This window comes from Sus scrofa, chromosome 13, assembly GCF_054392235.1.
Source record: "Sus scrofa isolate SSC_HxYL_T2T_F1_AM1 chromosome 13, Sscrofa_HxYL_maternal_Yorkshire_Landrace_v2.0, whole genome shotgun sequence".
Classification (NCBI taxonomy): Eukaryota; Metazoa; Chordata; class Mammalia; order Artiodactyla; family Suidae; genus Sus; species Sus scrofa.
This window is the reverse complement of record NC_139395.1, coordinates 210,906,347-210,926,023: the sequence shown is the minus strand read 5'-3', so window position 1 is coordinate 210,926,023 and position 19,677 is coordinate 210,906,347. Positions and strand designations below refer to the sequence as shown.

General features: G+C 47.2%; 1 protein-coding gene and 1 long non-coding RNA gene across 2 annotated transcripts in view; both read right to left on the bottom strand.

Annotated features, from left to right (window-relative positions):
- HUNK (hormonally up-regulated Neu-associated kinase) overlaps positions 1-19,677 on the bottom strand; it is a 136,783-nt gene that overhangs the window by 75,283 nt on the left and 41,823 nt on the right. Inside the window, exon 2 of the mRNA XM_021070911.2 lies at positions 11,496-11,788. Coding sequence (XP_020926570.2) covers positions 11,496-11,788 — 293 coding nt within the window. The remainder of the gene's footprint in view (positions 1-11,495; positions 11,789-19,677) is intronic.
- Positions 1,763-10,618, bottom strand: LOC146397872 (uncharacterized). Its single transcript, XR_014825129.1, has 2 exons — positions 8,876-10,618; positions 1,763-4,890 (listed from the first exon to the last, which is right to left on the bottom strand). It is a non-coding gene; the product is annotated as an uncharacterized LOC146397872 (long non-coding RNA).

Sequence of the window (19,677 nt, the reverse complement as noted above, 5' to 3'; positions counted from 1 at the left end):
CAATGCCGGATCCTCAACCCACTGAACACGGCCAGGGAATGGACCCGCATCTTCATGGACGCTAGTCGGGTTCTGTACCACTGAGCCACGACTCAAACTCCCATGGAAGAACCATAAATGCCTGTTTTTAAATGAAAGAAGACGGTCTGAAAACACTGCATACTGTATGATTCCAACCATATGACCTTCTGAAAAAGATAAAACTATGGAATGTCGAAGGCTACTGGTGGCCAGAGGTCACAGGAGGACGGCTGGAATGAAGAGGTGGAGCACATTTTTTCAGGGTAGTGAAGCTATTCTGTGTGAGACCATAACGGTGGCTACGTGACATCATGCATTCGTCAAAACATAGAAGGTACAACACCAAGCGTATCCTCATGTATTATGCACCCTAATGAGCCCCCCAATGTAAACCATGCATGTCAGTTAAAAAGCACATATCAAGGGGTTCCTGTCATGGCGCAGCAGAAACAAATCCAACTCGGAACCATGAGGATGCGGGTTCAATCCCTGGCCTCGCTCAGTGGGTTAAGGATCCGGCATTGCTGTGAGCTGTGGTGTAAGTCACAGACATGGCTCAGGTATGGCATTGTTGTGGCTGTGGCACAGGCTGGCAGCTGTAGCTCCTATTCAACCCCTAGCCTGGGAACCTCCATATTGCAAGGATGCAGCCCTCAAAAGCAATAATAATAATAATAATAATAAATATATCAATACTGCTTCAACTGTAACGGATGTACTACACTATCGTAAGATACTAGTCATCAGGAAAGCAATGTGGGAGAGAGGAGGGAACTCTGAGGTTCTGCACAATTTCTCCGTAAACCTAAAACCGCTTGAGAAAATAAAATAATTTTCTAAGTAGCTCTGGGATTTTTGCCCCTAAGAGATCAGGACAAGGAGTGCTATGCTTGAAGCAACATGGATGTAACTAGAGATTCTCTTACTAAGTGAAGTAAACCAGACAGAGAAAGCTATACATATCATATGATACTCCCTTATATGTAGAAATAAAAAAATTTTTTTTTTCTTTTTTGCTTTTTAGGGCTGCACCCACAGTATATGGAAGTTCCCAGGCTAGGAGTCCCATCGGAGCTACAGCTGCCAGGCTACGCCACAGCCACAGCAACAGGGGATCGGAGCTGTGTCTGTGACCTACACCACAGCTCACAGCAATGCCAGATCCTTAACCCACTGAGCGAGAGGCCAGGGATCGAACCCTCAACCTCATGGTTCCTAGTCAGGTTCGTTAACCACTGAGCCACAAAGGGACCTCCCTAAAAAAATTTTTAAATGATACACATGAACTTAGTTACAAAACAGAAACAGACTCACAGATTTCAAAAGAAACTCATGGTTACCAAAGAGAAAACGTGGAAGGGAAGGACAAATCAGAGGAGTTTGGAATTAACAGATGCCACCACTAAATATAAAATAGACAACCAACTAGGACCTACTGTATAGCACAGGGAACTGTATCAAACGCTCTGTAATAACTTTCATGGAGAAAGAATCTGAAAAAGAATGAATTATGTATATATATAACGGAATCACTTTGCTGTGCATTTGAAATTAACACTACCTTGTAAATCAACTATACGCCAACAAAATTTTTGAAGATGTAAAAGAAAAATTAACTAAAAAAATTAAGGTGTTCCTGGTAGCCTAGTGGTTAAGGGTCCAGCATTGTCACTGCTGTGGCACAAGTTTGATCCCTGGCCCAGGAATTTCCAAACACAGCAGGTGCAGCCAAATGAATAAATTTTTGTATGTATGTCTTCTTTTTTTTTAGGGCTGCACCTGCTTGGCATATGGAGGTTCCTAGGCTAGGGGTTGAATCGGAGCTGTTGCTGCCGGCCAGCCCACGCCAGTGCCACAGCAATGCCAGATCCGAGCCGCGTCTGTGACCTACACCACAACTCATGGCAACGCCGGATCCTTAACCCACTGAGTGAGGCCAAGGATCAAACCCTCAACCTCACGGTTCCTAGTCAGATTTGTTTCCACTGCGCCACAACGGGAACTCCAAATGAATAAATTTTTGTTGTTGTTGGATCGTACATTTATTGTGGAGTTAATTAAAACCAAGACAAAGGAATCTCTGTCATCATCATTGTATGTTTCTTTCTAGTCCTAGATAGAGATTTTCCAAAGTAGTGATGATACCATATGGACATTTTTTATTCTAGTTCATGTCACTTAGCAAGATAATACGAGTATTTAATATTTACTGTAAACACGATTTAATGATTACATTATATTCTAAGGTAAAAATCTAGTATTATTTACTTTTTTTATTGAATAAATTTTTTTAAAAAAGAATACTACGGCTAACCACCAAGCCCCTCACTCAGGAGGTTCACTGTGGAGCACCCTTACCACCCGAAGTGAATCGAGTCCATTCAGCACAGTGGGCCACCAGGACCCTCTGTCCAGTCGCTCAACAATGACCCCAAAGGCCACAATTAGTCCCAAGAGGACAGAAATTGGAAGATACCTTCTTGAATACTAAAAGAAGGACGGATTTATTCACCAGGCTTTAGTGTTCGCGTATTAATGTCCCTTAAAGATACATATTTCCTACCAGCCAGAATGGCCATCATCCAAAAGTCTACAAACAATAAATGCTGGAGAGGGTGTGGAGGAAAGGGAACCCTATTACACTGTTGGTGCGAATGTAATTTGGTGCAACCACTGTGGAAAACAGTATGGAGATTCCTCAGAACACTACAAATAGAACTACCATTTGATCCAGCAATCCCACTCCTGGGCATCTACCCAGAGAAAACCATGACTCAAAAAGATGCATGTACTCCAATGTTGATTGCAGCAATATATACAATAGCCAAGACATGGAAACAAACTAAATGTCCATCGACACAGAGGTGTGGATCAAGAGGATGTGGTACATAGATGCAGTGGAATATTACTCAGCCATTAAAAGGAAAGAAATAACGGCATTTGCAGTAACATGGATGGACTTAGAAATTATCATGCTGAGTGAAGTCAGTCAGACAGTGGGACACCAACATCATATGCTATCACTTACATGTGGAATCTAAAAAAAGGACACAATGAACTTCTTTGCAGAACAGATACTGACTCACATACTTTTAAAAACTTACGGTTTCCAAAGGAGACAGTTTGGGGGGTGGGGGGTGCGCTGGGGGTTTGGGATAGAAATGTTATAAAATTTGGTTGTGATGATCGTTGTTCAGCTATAAATGTAATAAAATGTATTGAGTAATTAAAAAGTAAATAAAATTAATCCTTTTGATTGCTAAAAAAAAAAAAAGAAAAGAAAAAAAAAAAGATGCATATTTCCTGGCAGGCCCCCTATTTATCCAGAAAACCTTCCCGTGGTCCCTGCGAAAAGCATGATGTTTCACTCCATCCCGAAAGCAAAATATTTGTCTGCGTTAAGTGTCAGATCTGTTGGATGGGGAGGAAAGTCCTCAGAGCTGATTGGTTTGCAACTGCTGATGGCGTGATGCTCCCTTTCACCTTAACAGTCCTTGATGGGATTAACCCCTCTGTGAGGAGCAGAGAGACGGGGAGGGCTTTTCCTCCCATCCTGCAGCGTGAGAAGCTCCTCTCTGTAGCCAGCAACCTAGAGGTGGGCTGTACCTTGCCACAGAAAGCTAAACAGAAGGAAAGCAAGCAGGGCCTGGGAGGAGAGGCTATAGCTCTTCCTTGGCCGCAGAGCCTTCGTCAAGGAGTCAGAACAACAAGAAAGAGGATGGGGCGTGTGTATGGGGGGGGGGGGGGGAATCCGGGGACTAGGATGGTGCTGGGGGATGGGGTGGGAACCATGTGCCAGGAACAAAGTAGCCAGTGGGGTGGCCCTTTGGCAAAAAGCAAGAGGGAGCCCAATCCAGAAGAGGCCACCCAGACTACAGGCTCAGAGCCTTCTGGACCCTTCTCAGGTCCCTGGGCAGTTCCAGGAGAAATGGCCAGTGCTGTTCATCATGGCGCCGGGGCAGACCCAACACCCAATACTGGGTCCTGGTCTTTACCCTGTTTTGGGGGTGGGGAGTGGAGGTGGGTAGGCATTTTTCTAGAGATTGAGAGAAGGCCCAAGGGGAGAGCCCTCATCACTAGCCCTTTGTTCTAGGTTACTTCAAAAAAGCAAGCTCCAACAGGCCACAGCTGACAATTAAAGGTTCACCCACAGGCTACCAAGCGCCCTGCCCCTCCACCCACCCACCCACCCCCTCAAAGGTTCCTTGCATTTCTTTAAAGATGGTAATCTCTAAGGTTTGGAGAAAGGCCACAGGGAATTCTGCCCTCCCAGACCTAGGGGTGGAGGGGAGGACCTGTTGCCATAACAAACACAGGGTCCGGGTGTTGCCATGGGGGAGGGGAGAAGCAGCAGCTGCTCAGATCCCCCCCCCCCCAGCAGAGGCAGACGGGGGTGGGGGTGGGGGAGTGTGCTCATGTGCGCACACACATTTTTCCAGAATACCGGGATGGAATGAAGGAAGAGTTGCTCTGTTGGCCTCACCAGGCCATGCAGTGAGGGTTGAAAGTCAGGTCTCCAACAAACCCCAGGCCCAAACTGAGGGGCAGTCCCTCCAGAGAGAGCCTGCAGGGGCCACTCAGGGCTGAGACCCAAGATGAAAGTGAGGAGCTGAGTGGCATAAAACAGAAGCTGCCAGAATTCCAGGGAGAAGAGAGGGGGCCCAAGGGAGCCTTGGGAGAGCCGCTGAAGACCTAGTGGGGGCCCAGTGTGGAGGAGCTGAGCAAAACCTGGACACACATGGCAGCCCAGGGGGTGAAAGACAGACTCTGGAGACCAGTGCTCTCTCATTGATCCAGGGACCCACCTTGGGCCAGTGACATCAACTCTCTGAGGGAGTGCCCTTTGTGGCGCAGTGTAAACGAATCTGACTAGGAACCATGAGGTTGCGGGTTCGATCCCTGGCTGGCCTTGCTCAGTGGGTTAAGGATCCAGCATGGCCATGAGCTGTGGTGTAGTTCTCAGATGAGGCTCAGATCTGGCGTTGCTGTGGCTGTGGTGTAGTCCAGCAGCTCTAGCTCAGATTGGACCCCTAGCCTGGGAACCTCCATATACCACAAGTGCAGCCCAAGAAAGCAAAAAAAAAAAAAAAAAAAAAACAAGAAAAGCCCTCTCTGAGCTTCTGATTCTTCTCTGGAAAATGGCATCGTAAGAGGAGCTCCTGGCAAGGGCATTCGAAGGTGGAAATGAGAAAATGAGCCATTCCCAGGTGAACAACCACTAACAGGTGAAAGGCGAGAGGCTGGTGCAGTGAGGCTAAGACAAAGTGAAGGGGGAGGCTCCAGAAAAGACTTAAAATAGATGATTCAATGGCTGATAAGCAAATAGTATTGGGCGGGGTTAGGTGTCAAATGAAAGGTCAGAGAGGAGTTCCCATCACGGCTCAGTGGTTAACGAATCCGACTAGGAACCATGAGGTTGCGGGTTCGATCCCTGCCCTTGCTCAGTGGGTTAAGGATCCTGCTTTGCTGTGGCTGTGATGTGGGCCAGCGGCTACAGCTCTGATTGGACCCCTAGCCTGGGAACCTCCATGTGTCGCGGGAGTGGGTCTAGAAATGGCAAAAAGACAAAAAAAAAAAAAAAGAAGAAGAAGAAGAAAGAAAGAAAGAAAGAAAGGTCAGAGAGAAGAACCAAACTCACAGAGGATGGGATCTGGGCGAGAAAGCTGTGCCTGTGAACATGGCCAGGAGACGGATTTTAGTAATAAGCTAAGAATAAAGCATTCAAGAAAAGCACATATCTCCCCAAAGCGATAGGCCTTTTGCAGTGAAAAAGAAGGGGTTTTTTTTGGGGGGGGGAGTTGGGGGGTGTTTTTGGTTAAGTTTTATCTTCAAAAGCACTGTATTAAAAGCAAATGATTTTTTAATCTTTGACTCCTTTACAATAGGGGCAACTGGGTAAGCCACAAGAATAATTTGGTAATCGTGTACTTGATTTATTTACTCAAAAGGAAACTTTTATTGAGTTCCCCCAATGCTCCAGAAATAATTTCTGTTTATAAAATGAAAGAGCAATTCGTTTACTAAAAGGAGGCCACGCTGCAAACTGTGACCTGAAAAATAAATTGGTATGAGGTCAACGAAGAAACTCTCACCTATACACACTATCATATGTAAAACAGATAATCAACAAGAACTTACTGTATAGCATAGGAACTCAATTTAATATCTTTTTTTTTTTTTTTTTTTTTGGTCTTTTTGTCTCTTTGCCATTTCTTGGGCCGCTCCCGCAGCCTATGGAGGTTCCCAGGCTAGGGGTCGAATTGGAGCTATAGCCGCTGGCCTACACCAGAGCCACAGCAACGGGGGATCCAAGCCTCATCTGCCACCTACACCACAGCTCACGGCAACACCGGATCCTTAACCCACTGAGCAAGGCCAGGGATCGAACCCGCAACCTCATGGTTCCTAGTTGGATTCGTTAACCATTGTGCCACGACGGGAACTCCTTAATATCTTGTAATAACCTATAAAAGTAAAGATTCTGGGAGTTCCCACTGTGGCGCAGCAGTAACAAACCTGACTAGTATCCATGACGACATGGGTTCTATCCCTGGCCTCTCTCAGTGGGTTAAGGATTTGGCATCACTGTGGCTATGGTGTAGGCTGGCAGCCACAGCTCCTATTTGACCCCTGGCCTGAGAACTTCCATGTGGCACAGGTGAGGCCCTAAAAAGACTAAAAAAAAAGTAAAGATTCTGCAAAAGAATATAAATATATAGTATTGATATATAGTACTTATATGTATGTGTGTGTGTATATATATAGCATTTATATTGTTATATAAATATAAAACCAAATCCCTTTTCTGTACACCCTAACATTATAAATCAACTATTCTCCATTATAAACTTAAAGAAAAAATGTTTACAGAAAAACATGAAGCAACTCCCTAAAAATTCCAGGGAGAATATGGAATATTCCAGAAAAAAACATGAACTGGCTACCAGATAGTTTCCACCCCGGTGCTAACTCTGACACCAGCTGTATTCATTCAGTTTCCCCTCATTCATCCAACAGAGTCGAGCTGTGTGGTGCTGGGCTGGGCGCTGAGCTAGGCAGTGTCCTGTGCAGAAGACAGATATCAAACCAGCAAGCTGTCTTATGAAAAGTGTTTGGAAATCAAAGTGGGAAGGTGCTGGGGAGTCTGTGACCAGGAGGCCTCACCACCTGGAGGAGGGGAGCTTGGAACTGGGAGCTGAAGGGTGAATGTGATTCAGCCAGAAAGACGGCAGGAGCAGTAGGAGCCGCAAACAGCAGGGAACTCAGTCTCTAAGTATAAGAGGATGAGGTGGCGGATGCAGCACACACGTACTCAGTACTTACTGAGGGTCTCGGTGTTAAGCACTTTACATGAATTGACTCATTTCATCCTCACAACAACCACATGAAGTGGATAATCCCCTATCCCTATTGTGTCGTTCTGGAAAGCAAGGCTCAAAAGCCTGAGTGATTGGCCCAGTGCAGCTCTTAAGTGGTGGACCAGGCATAAGCCGGTGCAGGCGGTCTAGCTTTAAAATAACCCGGCTGCCCCCTGAGCATCCCAATCCACAAAGCTGCTGGGCTAGACTTTTGTAAAATCTCATATTTCCCACCTTTTTTAGGGCCACACCCGTGGCATATGGAAATTCCCAGGCTAGGAGTCTAATTGGAGCTGCAGCTGCCAGCCTACGCCACAGCCACAGCAACACGGGATCCGAGCCGTGTCTGCGACCTACACCACAGCTTCAGGTACCACCCGATCCTTAACCCACTGATCGAGGCCAGGGATCGAACCTGCATCCTCATGTATACTAGTCAGGTTCTTAACCCGATGAGCCGCAATGGGAACTCCCCATCACATCTTTTCAAACCCAGTTAAACAAACAACAAAAATCTTTGATGAAACCAGCGCCTCCAGATATGTGCTCAGGCCCAGCGATCTCCAACAGCCCCTGGATGTGAGCAGAAGTTACTCCTGTCTCACTCCCCTCCCCTCTCCAAGGAAACTTCAAAGTCAAAAAAAAAAACTGCTTAATACCCCGCCAGTGCAGGTGGTGCCTGCTTCTTGTCAGTCGCAAGAGAACAAAGAAAGGTCCCCTCTCCCAACCGGCATTCCTCCCAAGAGCAGAAGGCCCTTCTGCGATACTGACGAGTGACTAAGGTCACGGCTCTGGGAGCAGCTGGGCTGAGGCACAACCCAGCACAGGCTCCGTTCCCTTTGATCCCCTGTCTCTCTCCCCTAGTCCTGCGGGCCCCCATGGCTTGTCTCTTCCTGCTTAGGGCCTGCAGTATTGTGTTCCCCTGGTCTGTTTTGTCTGTATCGTTTGATTGGACTTTGTTGTTTTGAATGAACCGATGAATCTCAAATTAGCCTCTTGGCAGAATCAGCATTCTTGATGATGGATATTAAGAGTCAACGCTCTTGGCACAATAGGAAAATCATCAGATTTCGGCACCCTGCTGGGTGAGCCCAGAGGAGAAAGGAAAAAAAAGAAAAAAAAAATGCTCCCTAGGTTTTAAACCCAAGTATCTCAGGCAATCCTAAAATGGTATAATGAAGAAGTTCAGACCATAGTCTAACTTTGCAAAAATGAACAACTCTGGTAGCAAAAGACACAAAAGCTTCAGCAGTTTTATGTCTTTTTCTTTTTTTGGTCTTTTCTAGGGCCACACCCACGGCATATGGAGGTTCCCAGGCTAGAGGTCCAATCGGAGCTGTAGCCACCAGCCGTAGCCACAGCCACTGTAACACGGGATCCAAGCCACGTCTGTGACCTACACCACAGCTCACAGCAACGCCGGATCCTTAACCCACTGAGCAAGGCCAGGGATTGAACCCGCAACCTCATGGTTCCTAGTCAGATTCCTTAACCACTGAGCCAGGATGGGAACTCCCAAGCTTTGGCCGTTTTAGAAGCAGTTTTCTGCCAGCTGAGGAAATCTGCTATAAGGCTTTCAGATTCCCTTTTTCCCTTCTATTTGTAATAGTCACAGGACTTTTAAAGATCTGCTTTTTTAAATGATATTTAAATAGTTCCGGGTAGATAATTAAATATTTGGATTTAGTTATACAGGAAATGAGGGCTCTGCTAAGCATTAAGTCGATGGTGACATGACTGTATAGAATCGGCGTCATCAGGAAATTTTTTTCTTTTTTGGCCACCCCACGGCATATGGAGTTCCCCAGCCAGGGATCAGATCCAAGACACAGTTGTGACCTATGCCACAGCTGCACCAACACCGGATCCTTTAACCCATTGTGCCCGGCCGGGGAGCAAACCTGCATCCGGGTGCTGCAGAGACTCCGCCCATCCCGCTGCGCCCGTGGGAACTCCAGGCACCCTGTTTCTTAAAACATCCTCAACACACATAACCAAGAGCCCTTTACGTCGTGCAATGTAGCCACCAAAATTCACGCTAAATCCTTTTGGGTGATCCAATCTGTTTGCTCAGAAATCTTCCTGCTAGGGAGTCTGGGACATCTCTGAAATGCTAGCTAAACTCTCTCATTCATTTAAAAACCTCACAATAATTTGTGAAATTCAGTCCATCTCATTCATTTAAAAACCTCACAATAATTTGTGAAATTCAGTCCACCTCTGCAGCGTAAAGGAGAAAAATAAATGCTCCACCACTGAAAAGGCTACAGCCTAAAGGACACCAGCGGCGAGCTAGATTACGTCTGCTAAAAAGGAGGGGGGAAAAAAAAAAAACGAGTGGTAGAGAATCTTTGAAAGTCAAGACATTCCAGGGAAAGCCATCTATGAATATCCTCCAAACAAATGTTTTGCTGTGACGTCTCAACCACCAAAACACCTGTGTCCACGTGGGCTGACACTCGTAAACATGACCTCCAGAGAGGAAAACCAAGACCTCCTCCAAAGCGATACTGATATTACCAATCTTCCCTGACGTTCAAAGATCTGAGCCTTTGCGGTTATTGGCTGATGAATGTATTTCCAAGGAAATAGAAGGCTGGAGATCAGAGGAAGAAAAAGCGCACCGTCTCTGCTATCAAAACGTTATTAAATTTCATTCCTTTGACATTCTGACAGTAATTGCGCTGAGAGGGATTGGATTTTTGTTAAAATTACTTTGAAAGGGTTGTTGAGAATTTCCTGCGGGAGGGACCAGGGAGCAATGCATAGCCTTCGCTGGCTTCCCCTTGGTTGTCGTGGATGCTGGGCGCGCATCTGATTTTTGACAGCACGAAACCCTTGTAATAACAGGCTGAGTCTCTCGGAAAGCTCTTCCCCCGGTTCTATTTTCCGCCGTGACCAGCGGACTGGGTAACCCAAGCTGATTCATTCGTGAGGTTTCTGCCTTTGTCATCTTAATCACCAACGACAGAACCAGGCACACTTACAACCATCATTTCCCTAATAATGGCAGGGCTCTGACAGGGCAGGTTACACAATGGTATTGTTGGAAAGAGCCAAAAATAGTGTTATTCACTTAAAATTTCTGAATGTTCCCTTCCTTGATGATCTAGACTCAGAGGGTTCTCATGAAGCGTGATTTCGGGACATGTGAGACTAAAAATATGTCCATGGTGTGGTTTGCTCACCTTAGTGAGGAAATTATCTGGTCGAATGGAGCCTGGCCAAGGCTGGCTCCCAGAAAGCCCTGTGCCCATGACCCCCTCAGGGTCCCTCTGAGCCCAGGACCCCCCCCCCCACAGTGTCCCCATGAGCCGAAGACCCCCACAGTGCCCCTCCTAGCCCAGGACCCCCAGAGTGTCCCCTGAGCCCAAAGCCCCCCAGTGTCCCCCTGATCCCAGGACCCCCCCCACAGTGTCCCCACGAGCCTAGGACCCCCCACAGTGCCCCCCTGAGCCCAGATCCTTAACCCACTGAGCAAGGCCAGGGATCAAACCTGCAACCTCATGGTTCCTAGTCAGATTCATTAACCACTGCGCCACAACGGGAACTCCCATCCCCTACTTTTAAGTGCACAATTCGAACGTGATTTAATTCCACTGAACCAAACAACTATTAAGGAGTTCCCTGGTGGCCTAGTGGCATTGTCACTGCTGTGGCTGGGGTCACAACAGAGCAACCATTCTCATTACTTTGCAAATAATAATAATAAGAGCAGCCAACATTTAAGATGTCCCTGCCTATGTACCAAACACTGTCCCAAGCTCTTTCCGTATATTAACTCATTTCCCCTTACACCAGCCACAGGATACAAATCATGATTATTCCCATTTTACAGAAGAAGAGACTGAGGTTCAGAGTGGTTAAGTAACTAGCCCAGGGTCACCCAACCATTAGAGGAAAGAGCCACGATGCAAACCCAGACAACTCTGGCTTCAGACACCACTCTTTTACCCCAACTTAAGCATGAACCCAACTCAGGAAGCAATTCTATGGAACAAAAATGCAGAATTGCAAAGCATGCTGCAATGATTCAGCCTTGCTTGGAGTGCCCTGAAGCACAGTGCCACCCACTCAGCACAGAGTTAGTGACCAGCATCATGGTGTGGCCCTTACCTGTGGACCACCCCCGCCCGGTGCAGGTGCTCCACTGCAGAGATGAGCTGCCTGATATATCTGCGAGCTTCCGATTCCTCCAGCCGCTTCTTCTCATATATCTTGTGCATCAAGTTGCCCCCAGGACACAACTCCATGACCAGGTAGTAGCTGTTTTCCGTCTCCAAGATATCGAGGAGCTGGGTGATATTAGGGTGGCGGATCATCTGCTGGATCTGCCCCTCTCGCCGAAGGTTTTTGGTGACATAGGTGTCTTTTTTGGCTCGCTTCTTGTCGATGACTTTTATGGCCACCTAAGGAGACACCAAGAATATAGCTGTTGTTAGACCTTGCAGGCACAGTGTATTCCCTGCCTGTTCCCAAAACCCTGGGAAAATACACAGCTGCTTCTGTGCACCAGGAGCAAAATCTTATCTAAAATAGCATTGAGGAGTTCCTGTCGTGGCGCAGCGGGAACGAATCCAACTAGGAACCATGAGGTTGCGGGTTCGATCCCAGGCCTCACTCAGTGGGTTAAGGACCCGGTGGTGCGGTGAGCTGTGGTGTAGGTCACAGACATGGCTCCATCCCACACTGACGTGCCTGTGGTGTAGGCCAGCAGCAACAGCTCCGATTCGACCCCTAGCCTGGGAACCTCCATATTCCGCGGGTGCCGCTCTAAAAAAGGGACAAAAGACCAAAAAGTAAAAAAGTAAATAAAATACCATGGAGGGAAAAAAAGAAAACTGTAACATCAGCCAAGATCAAAAGAGTCAACTAATCCGGAAGAGGATGAAATTTACTCAAGTCAGCTTGAGTGGCTGCGTGGAAGGCTCAGAGAAAAGTCAGTGTCAAAGTCGGTTCTCCACGAGGTGAAACACCACGTCCTCCAGCAAAGGGTCTCTCCCCCTCCCTCGTGGGCCGCCCCCTCCCCTCTCCAGGTTGGGGCCCCCCCATGACTGTATTTCTTTCTTTCATTTTAATGTTTTATTTTACTGTTTAAATTTTTACTAGAGTTGATATATAGTGTTGTGTCAATTTCTGCTGTACAGCAGAGTGAACCAGGCATGCATACATATATATGCACATACATTCTTTTTCTCATACTATCTTCCATCATGTTCTATCCCAAGAGACTGGATATAGTTTCTTGTACTGTACAGCAGGGCCTCATTGCTTATCCATTCCAAATGTAACAGTTTGCATTTACCGACCCCAAATTCCCTGTCTATCCCACTTGCTCCTTTACTGTTGGTGGGAATGTAAACTGATACCACCACGATGGAAGACAGTATGGAAGTTCCTCAGAAAACTAAACACAGAACTACCATATGGGAGTTTCTATCGTGGCGCAGTGGAAATGAATCCGACTAGGAACCATGAGGTTGCGGGTTCGATCCCTGACCTCGCTCAGTGGGTTAAAGATCCGGCATTGCCGTGAGCTGTGGTGTAGGTTACAGGCGTGGCTTGGATCCCCCATTGCTGTGGCTGTGGTGCAGGCCGGTGGCTACAGCTCCCATTGGACCTCTAGCCTGAGAACCTCCATATGCTGCAGGTGCAGCCCTGAAAAGACGAAAGACAAAAAAAAAAAAAAGAACTACCATATGATCCAGCAATTCTACTTCTGGGCATATTATCTGGAGAAAACTTTCATTCAAGAAGATACATGCACCCCTATGTCCATTGCAGCACTATTCACGATAGCCAAAACATGAAGACAACCTAATATTTAATTTTTTAATTTATTGGACTGTAGTTGATTTACAGTGTTATTATTAGCTTCAGATGTACAGTACAGAGACTCAGTTATACATATCCTTGTTTCCCCCATATAGGTTATTGCAGAATATTGAGTAGAGCTGCCTATTACCATGACTCTATTTCTGAAACAGCCAAATCTGCGCCCATATTGGTTAAGGAGCTGGGAGAAGCAGTGCCCTGTGATGCAGCTTCCAGCCCTTCCTCTGCCCTCCACCAGGCCCTAAGGCCAGGCTACCTCTGGCCTCCAGGCATTACCCCTTTCCCTGGGAATCACTGCACCAGTTAACTCTTGGCCCGAAGACAGCCCCAACCTGTTGCTGCTCCAGAGTCACAGCATCTCAACCGCCCACTGCACACTCCTCCTGGGCCACCTCCCCCACAATCAGTGTGTCCCATGTGGGGACCCTCCAGCTCTGTATAAAAGGAGGGAAGGAGGGGGAGGGGAGGGAGGAAAGAAGCAGGGGAGGGAAGAAGGGGGGAATGGAAGCCAGGATGGAGGGATGGAGGGGAGGGAAGATTGCCTCTTCTGCCCAAATCTTCCTCACTCCCCTCTTTGCTTTGACGGCTGTGGCCAATCCACTCACCCAGCCTTAAAACACACCACTAGGAGTTCCCGTCCTGGCGCAGTGAAAACAAATCTGACCAGGAACCATGAGGTTGCAGGTTGGATCCCTGGCCTCGCTTAGAGGTTAAGGATCTGGCGTTGCCATGGCTGTGGCGCAGGTCACAGACACGGCTTGGATCTGGTGTTGCTGTGGCTGTGGTGTAGGCCGTCAGCTATAGCTCCAATTCGACCCCTAGCCTGGGAACCTCCCTATACCACAGGTGCGGCCCTAAAAAAAAAAAAAAAAAAAAAAGCCCTCCCCGCAAAAAAAAAAAAAAAAAAAAAAAAACACTGTGGTTTTGTTTTGCTTTGCTTTTCAGGGCCAAACCCGTGGCATATGGAGGTTCCCAGGCTAGGGGTCGAATCAGAACTACAGCAGCCATGGCCATTCGGGTTCCAAGCCGTGTCTGCAACCTAAACCTCAGCTCAGGGCAACGCCGATCCTTAACCTGCTGATGGAGGCCGGGGATCAAACCCACATCCTCATGGATGTTAGTCAGGTTTGATCCCACTGAGCCACAGTGGGAACTCTGGAGACACACCGCTGTTTTGCCCTCTTCTTTTCTTACTTTTCTCTTCACTCCTCTCTGATGTGACCAGCCGGTGACATGACATCAACCCCCTCTGCTACCTGCCTCCCTCACTTTCCCCTCCTCTCTGTTCCTATGCCAGGTCGGGTTCATTCGGAACCTAACCTCCCAGCACCCAGACACACGTCTCTATGCGAAACTCCAGCCACCCAAGGGATGCTCTCATCCCTGGCCATCGAGCCACTGAGCTGTGGGACAAAAACAGGGGAAATTCCATTTCTATTTACTTCTTTTACTGCAATTGTATTTTTCAGCTGCATCATAATGCACACAATGTACAGAGTTGTGATACAGGTCAATCAATAAATGATTGATAGATGGATAACTGATTGATAGATACAGGTTTGCAGCTAGGGGATCAAACATTATTTTCTTTTTTTTTTTTTGCTTTTTAGGGCCGTACCCACGGCACATGGAAGTTCCCAGGCTGGGGGTCGAATCAGAGCTGAAGCTGCCAGCCTACACCACAGCTGCAGCAATGTGGGATCCAAGCCATGTCTGCGATCTACACCACAGCTCAAGGCAACGCTGGATCCTTAACCCACTAAGCAAGGCCAGGGATTAAACCCGTGTCCTCATGGATACTGGTCAGGTTCGTAGCCCGATGAGCCTTAACAGGAACTCCCTCAAACAATATTTTCTTGACCTAAGTTTGTGATCAAAACGAAAAGTCTAGAGTTCCCATCATGGTGCAAAGGAAACCAATCCAACTAGGAACCATGAGGTTGCGGGTTCGATCCCTGGCCTCGCTCAGTAAGTTGAGGATCCGGTGTTGCTGTGAGCCGTGGTGTAGGTCGCAGACGTGGCTCGGACCCTGAGTTGCTGTGGCTGTGGTGTAGACCGGGGGCTGCAGCTCCAATTAGACCCCTAGCCTGGAAACCTCCATATGCCACAGGTGTGGCCCCAAAAAGCAAAACAAACAAACAAACAAAAAAACCTAAAAGTCTGGCCACCACTAACCTGGACTATGGCATCCATGTCTGAACTCTTTTCCCTGATATGCTCATCCTGGCCCCTCGAATTCACACTACGACTTGAAACCAGTGGGTCTGGGACTCTGATTTCTTGCTTAAAGCTCTCCAGGGGCACAGTGCTGCCAAAGGGCCAGGTCCACAGCCTCCGCACGGAAGCTCCCTCCCCATCAGCCCCACCGCGATCCAGCCCCAGCTCCCAGCAACCCAGAGTTGAGTGGCAGAGGGGAGGGGGGGTCTTCCTCCTTCCCCCTCCTGCTCCTCTCCAAGCTCGCACTCACACCGCCCGCTTCATCCCTTCAAATCCACCTGGACCTTCAGACACTAACCCCAGGTCTCTTTCATGCTCCATCCCCCTGCTCCTGCCACACCTACCACCTGTGATACCATTTACAGCACTCACCCCTCCCTCAATGCAGGCACCACACTCCTCTTCGCCACGCACAGGCCTTTACAGTGAGTGACCAAGAGGTTACAAACTGGGCAAATCAGTGAACATTTTTGTTTTTAAACCATTGGAGCAAAAACAGTTGTCAGCAGCATAACTATTCTCTCTCCTGGGGGATGGTCTTTTTTTAAATGTTTTAAATTGGGATATAATTGACATAATATTTTGTTAGTTTCAGGCCTAAAACATAACGATGTGGCATACGTATCTATTGGGAAATGTTTATCACGGTAAGTTTATTCTTTATTTTTCTTTTTACGGTGGCCCCTGCAGCATATGGAAATTTCCTGGGCTAGGGCTGAAGGGGAGCTGCAGCTGAGGCCTACACCACAGCCCTGGCAACCCTGGATCCGAGCTGCATGTGCAAACCACGCCTGCAGCTTGCGGGCCCGGGAGCGAGGCCAGGGATCAAACCCTCATGCTCATGGACACTATGTCAATTCTTTTTTTTTTTTTTTTTTCTTGTGGTGACTTTTATTTTCTTATTTTTTTTTATTACTCAAATGAATTTATCACATCTGTAGTTGTATAATGCACTATGTCAATTCTTAACCTGCTGAGACACAGCAAAAATTCCACCACAGTAAGTTTAGTTAACATCCATCACCAGAGTTACAAATTTCTGTGTGTGAGGAGCCCTTTTAAAATCGTCAGTACTGGCAACTCTCAAAAGTACAGTGCAGTATTTTTAATTACAGTCCATACTGAAAGTATTTATCTTATAACCTGAAGTTTGTCCCTTCAGCCATTTTAATGAAGGTGTTCAGGCCCTTAAACCAGAGGCATGAATAAGAGGGACAACAAGCCACTGGACCAGACAAGCAGGAGGCCTGCACCATCCTAGGAAAATATGAGGCTATGTTGTTTGCCCACAAAAGTGGGCTGTAGTTGGGCCTACTAGTTCAATATATACGAAACTAAAAGGTTTTTTAAAAAAAGCATGCTCATTTGTCCGCTTGGGTTTCTGCAGGGGTGAAGGTTCGATCCCTGGCCCAGCACCGTGAGTTAAAGGATCCTTCCTAGCCACAGCCGTGGTGTAGGTTGCCGCTGAGGCTCAGATTCAGTCCCTGGGCTGAGAACTTTCACAGGCTGCAGGTGAGGCCATTAAAAAAAGGGGGGAAGGGATTCCCATGTGGCTCAGTCAGTGGGTTAAAAATCTGACTAGTATCCACGAGGATGTGCGTTTGATCCCTGGCCTTGTTCAGTGGGTTAAAGGATCCGGCGTTGCTTCGGGCTATGGTGTAGACTGGCAGTTGCAGCTCCAATTTGACCCCTGCCTGAGAACTTTCATATCCCTCGGATTCAGCCCTAAAAAAGTAAAAAAGTTAAAAATTGAAAAAAATTTTAAAAGGAGTTCCCACCGTGGCGCAATGGGATCAGCGGCATCTTGAAAGCACTGGGACACAGGTTCGATCCCCAGCCTTTTTTAGGTTAAAAGGCGCAGTGGGGAGAGTTTCCGTGGTGGCGCAGTGGTTAATGAATCCTACTAGAAACCATGAGGTTGCAGGTTCGATTCCTGGCTTTGCTCAGTGGGTTAAGGATCTGGAGTTGCCGTGAGCTGTGGTGTAGGTTGCAGAGGCAGCTCAGATCCCACATTGCTGTGGCTCTGGCGTAGGCCGGTGGCTATAGCTCCAAATAGACCCCTAGCCTGGGAACCTCCATATTCCATGGGAAGCAGCCCTAGAAAAGCCAAAAAAAAAAAAGGCACAGTGGGTTATTAAAAGAATCCAGAGTTGCTGCAGCTGTGCCTTCGGTCTCCACTGAGGCTCAGATCTGATCCCTGGCACACGGAACTGCGTATGCTATGAGGCAGCCAAAAAAAAAAAAAAAACAAAAAAAAAAAAAAAAACAAAAAAACCTGTGCTAATTTGTGACAAAATATATATAACATAATATACCTATACGTACATACGTATATACATATATATCCACCGTCTTGTGGGGGGTGGAGAGAAAGGGAAATACTGCAAAGGACAGTTAGATTCTGTCTTTGCTCCAGTCTATGTTGCAATGTTTTAAAAATTACACCCTTTGGCAGTGAAATTCTTAAAAGTACTATGAATAAACAAGAGTCTGAAAGCCCGGCAGTAATACGATCTGCCTTTCTCAACAGAGCACGCAATTATTATTAGGATAATTTATTTAGCTCTTTAATTGCCTGTCGTAGGTTATATAACGACCACCCAAAGCCATTTCAGTCCCCATCCCCGACCATGCGAATGTGACCTTATTTGGAAAAAGGGAAGGATGTTGAGATGAGATGAACCTCAATTATCTGGGGAGGGCCCTGTGTCATCACAAGTATTCTTATAAAGTAGAGGCCGTGAGAGATTGATTTCGCACAAATACCCAGAGAAGCCCAAATGATGAAAGGGGGCAGAGATGGCAGTGATCAGCCACAGACCAAGGAATAAGAACGAGGCTGCCAGAAGCAGGAAGAGGCCAAGGACAGACCCCCTTGAGCCATCAAAGGGAGCACAGAACGGCTGACAGTGAAATTGACATTGGACTTGTGGCCTCCAGGACTGTGAGAGAATAAACTTCTGTTGTTGTTATTTAGATTTTTTTTTTTTTTTCTGCGACCCCCGGGGCACGTGAAAGTTCCCATGCCAGAGATGCAACCTACGCCACCGCTGCAACGCCGGATCCTTAACCCACTGCACCACAGCAGGAACTTCATTTCTGTTGTTTTAAGCCACTAAGCCTGTGATAACTCATTAGAGCAGCAAAAGGAAATTAGCACACTAGGTACGTGTTCCACCATCACTGGATGTCTTGGTTCTCAGATGCTCCTGAATCTGAGAGTCCGTCCAGCAAAACCCTGAACCTCCAGTCAGTCTCACCTGGAGAAGGTTTCCTGTTCAAGCCCCCTCTCTGTTCTTTTTTGGCCTTTTTTTATTTTTTTTAGGGCCACACCCACATCATATGGAGGTTCTCAGGTTAGGGGTTGAATCGGAGCTGTGCCCTCCAGCCTACACTACAGCCACAGCAACACCAGATCTGAGCCGCGTCTGCAACCTACACCATGGCTCACGGAAACGCTGGTCCTTAACCCACTGAGAGAGGTCAGGGATTGAACCTGCATCCTCATGGATCCTAGTCGGGTTTGTTAACCACTGAGGCACAATGAGAACACCCCCCTTTCTATTCTTTCTTTCTTTTTTTTTTTTTTTTTTTGTCTTTTTGCCTTTTCTAGGGCAGCTCCTGCGGCACATGGAGATTCCCAGGCTAGGAGTCTAATCAGAGCTATACACTCCAGCCTATGCCAGAGCCACAGCAACGCGGGATCCGAGCCGCGTCTGTGACCTACACCACAGTTCACGGCAATGCCGGATCCTTAACCCACTGAGCGAGGCCAGGGATCGAACCCACAACCTCATGGTTCCTAGTCAGATTTCTTAACCACTGAGCCACGACGGGAGCTCCCCTTTTCTCTTCTTAAACACCCTTACTTGCAAGCATCCGTCAACTTGAAAGCTCTGCACTGATAATACTGGAAATGGAATGCCGCTCTTGATTATACAAAACCGTTTCATCAACTGCATCCATGACAACTGAAATGGGAAAAACTAATGGGAAAATTAAGGAAAAGGCAATGATCAATGATCGGCCAGAAGCAGCATCTAATTGAATTTGACAGTAAGCAAGGATTTACAGGCACGGATTCTGCCAGGATGAAGCCCAGTGACGATGAGTCTCTAGCTAAAAAGATAAATGGCTTTAGCCAGGAGAGTTTTAAAGAGGAAAATTAAATCTGCACAGACTGACCGAGGACTCAGGTCCAAGGGTGAGATTGGACTTCCCAACCTGGTCCTCAGAGTGTGTTGGG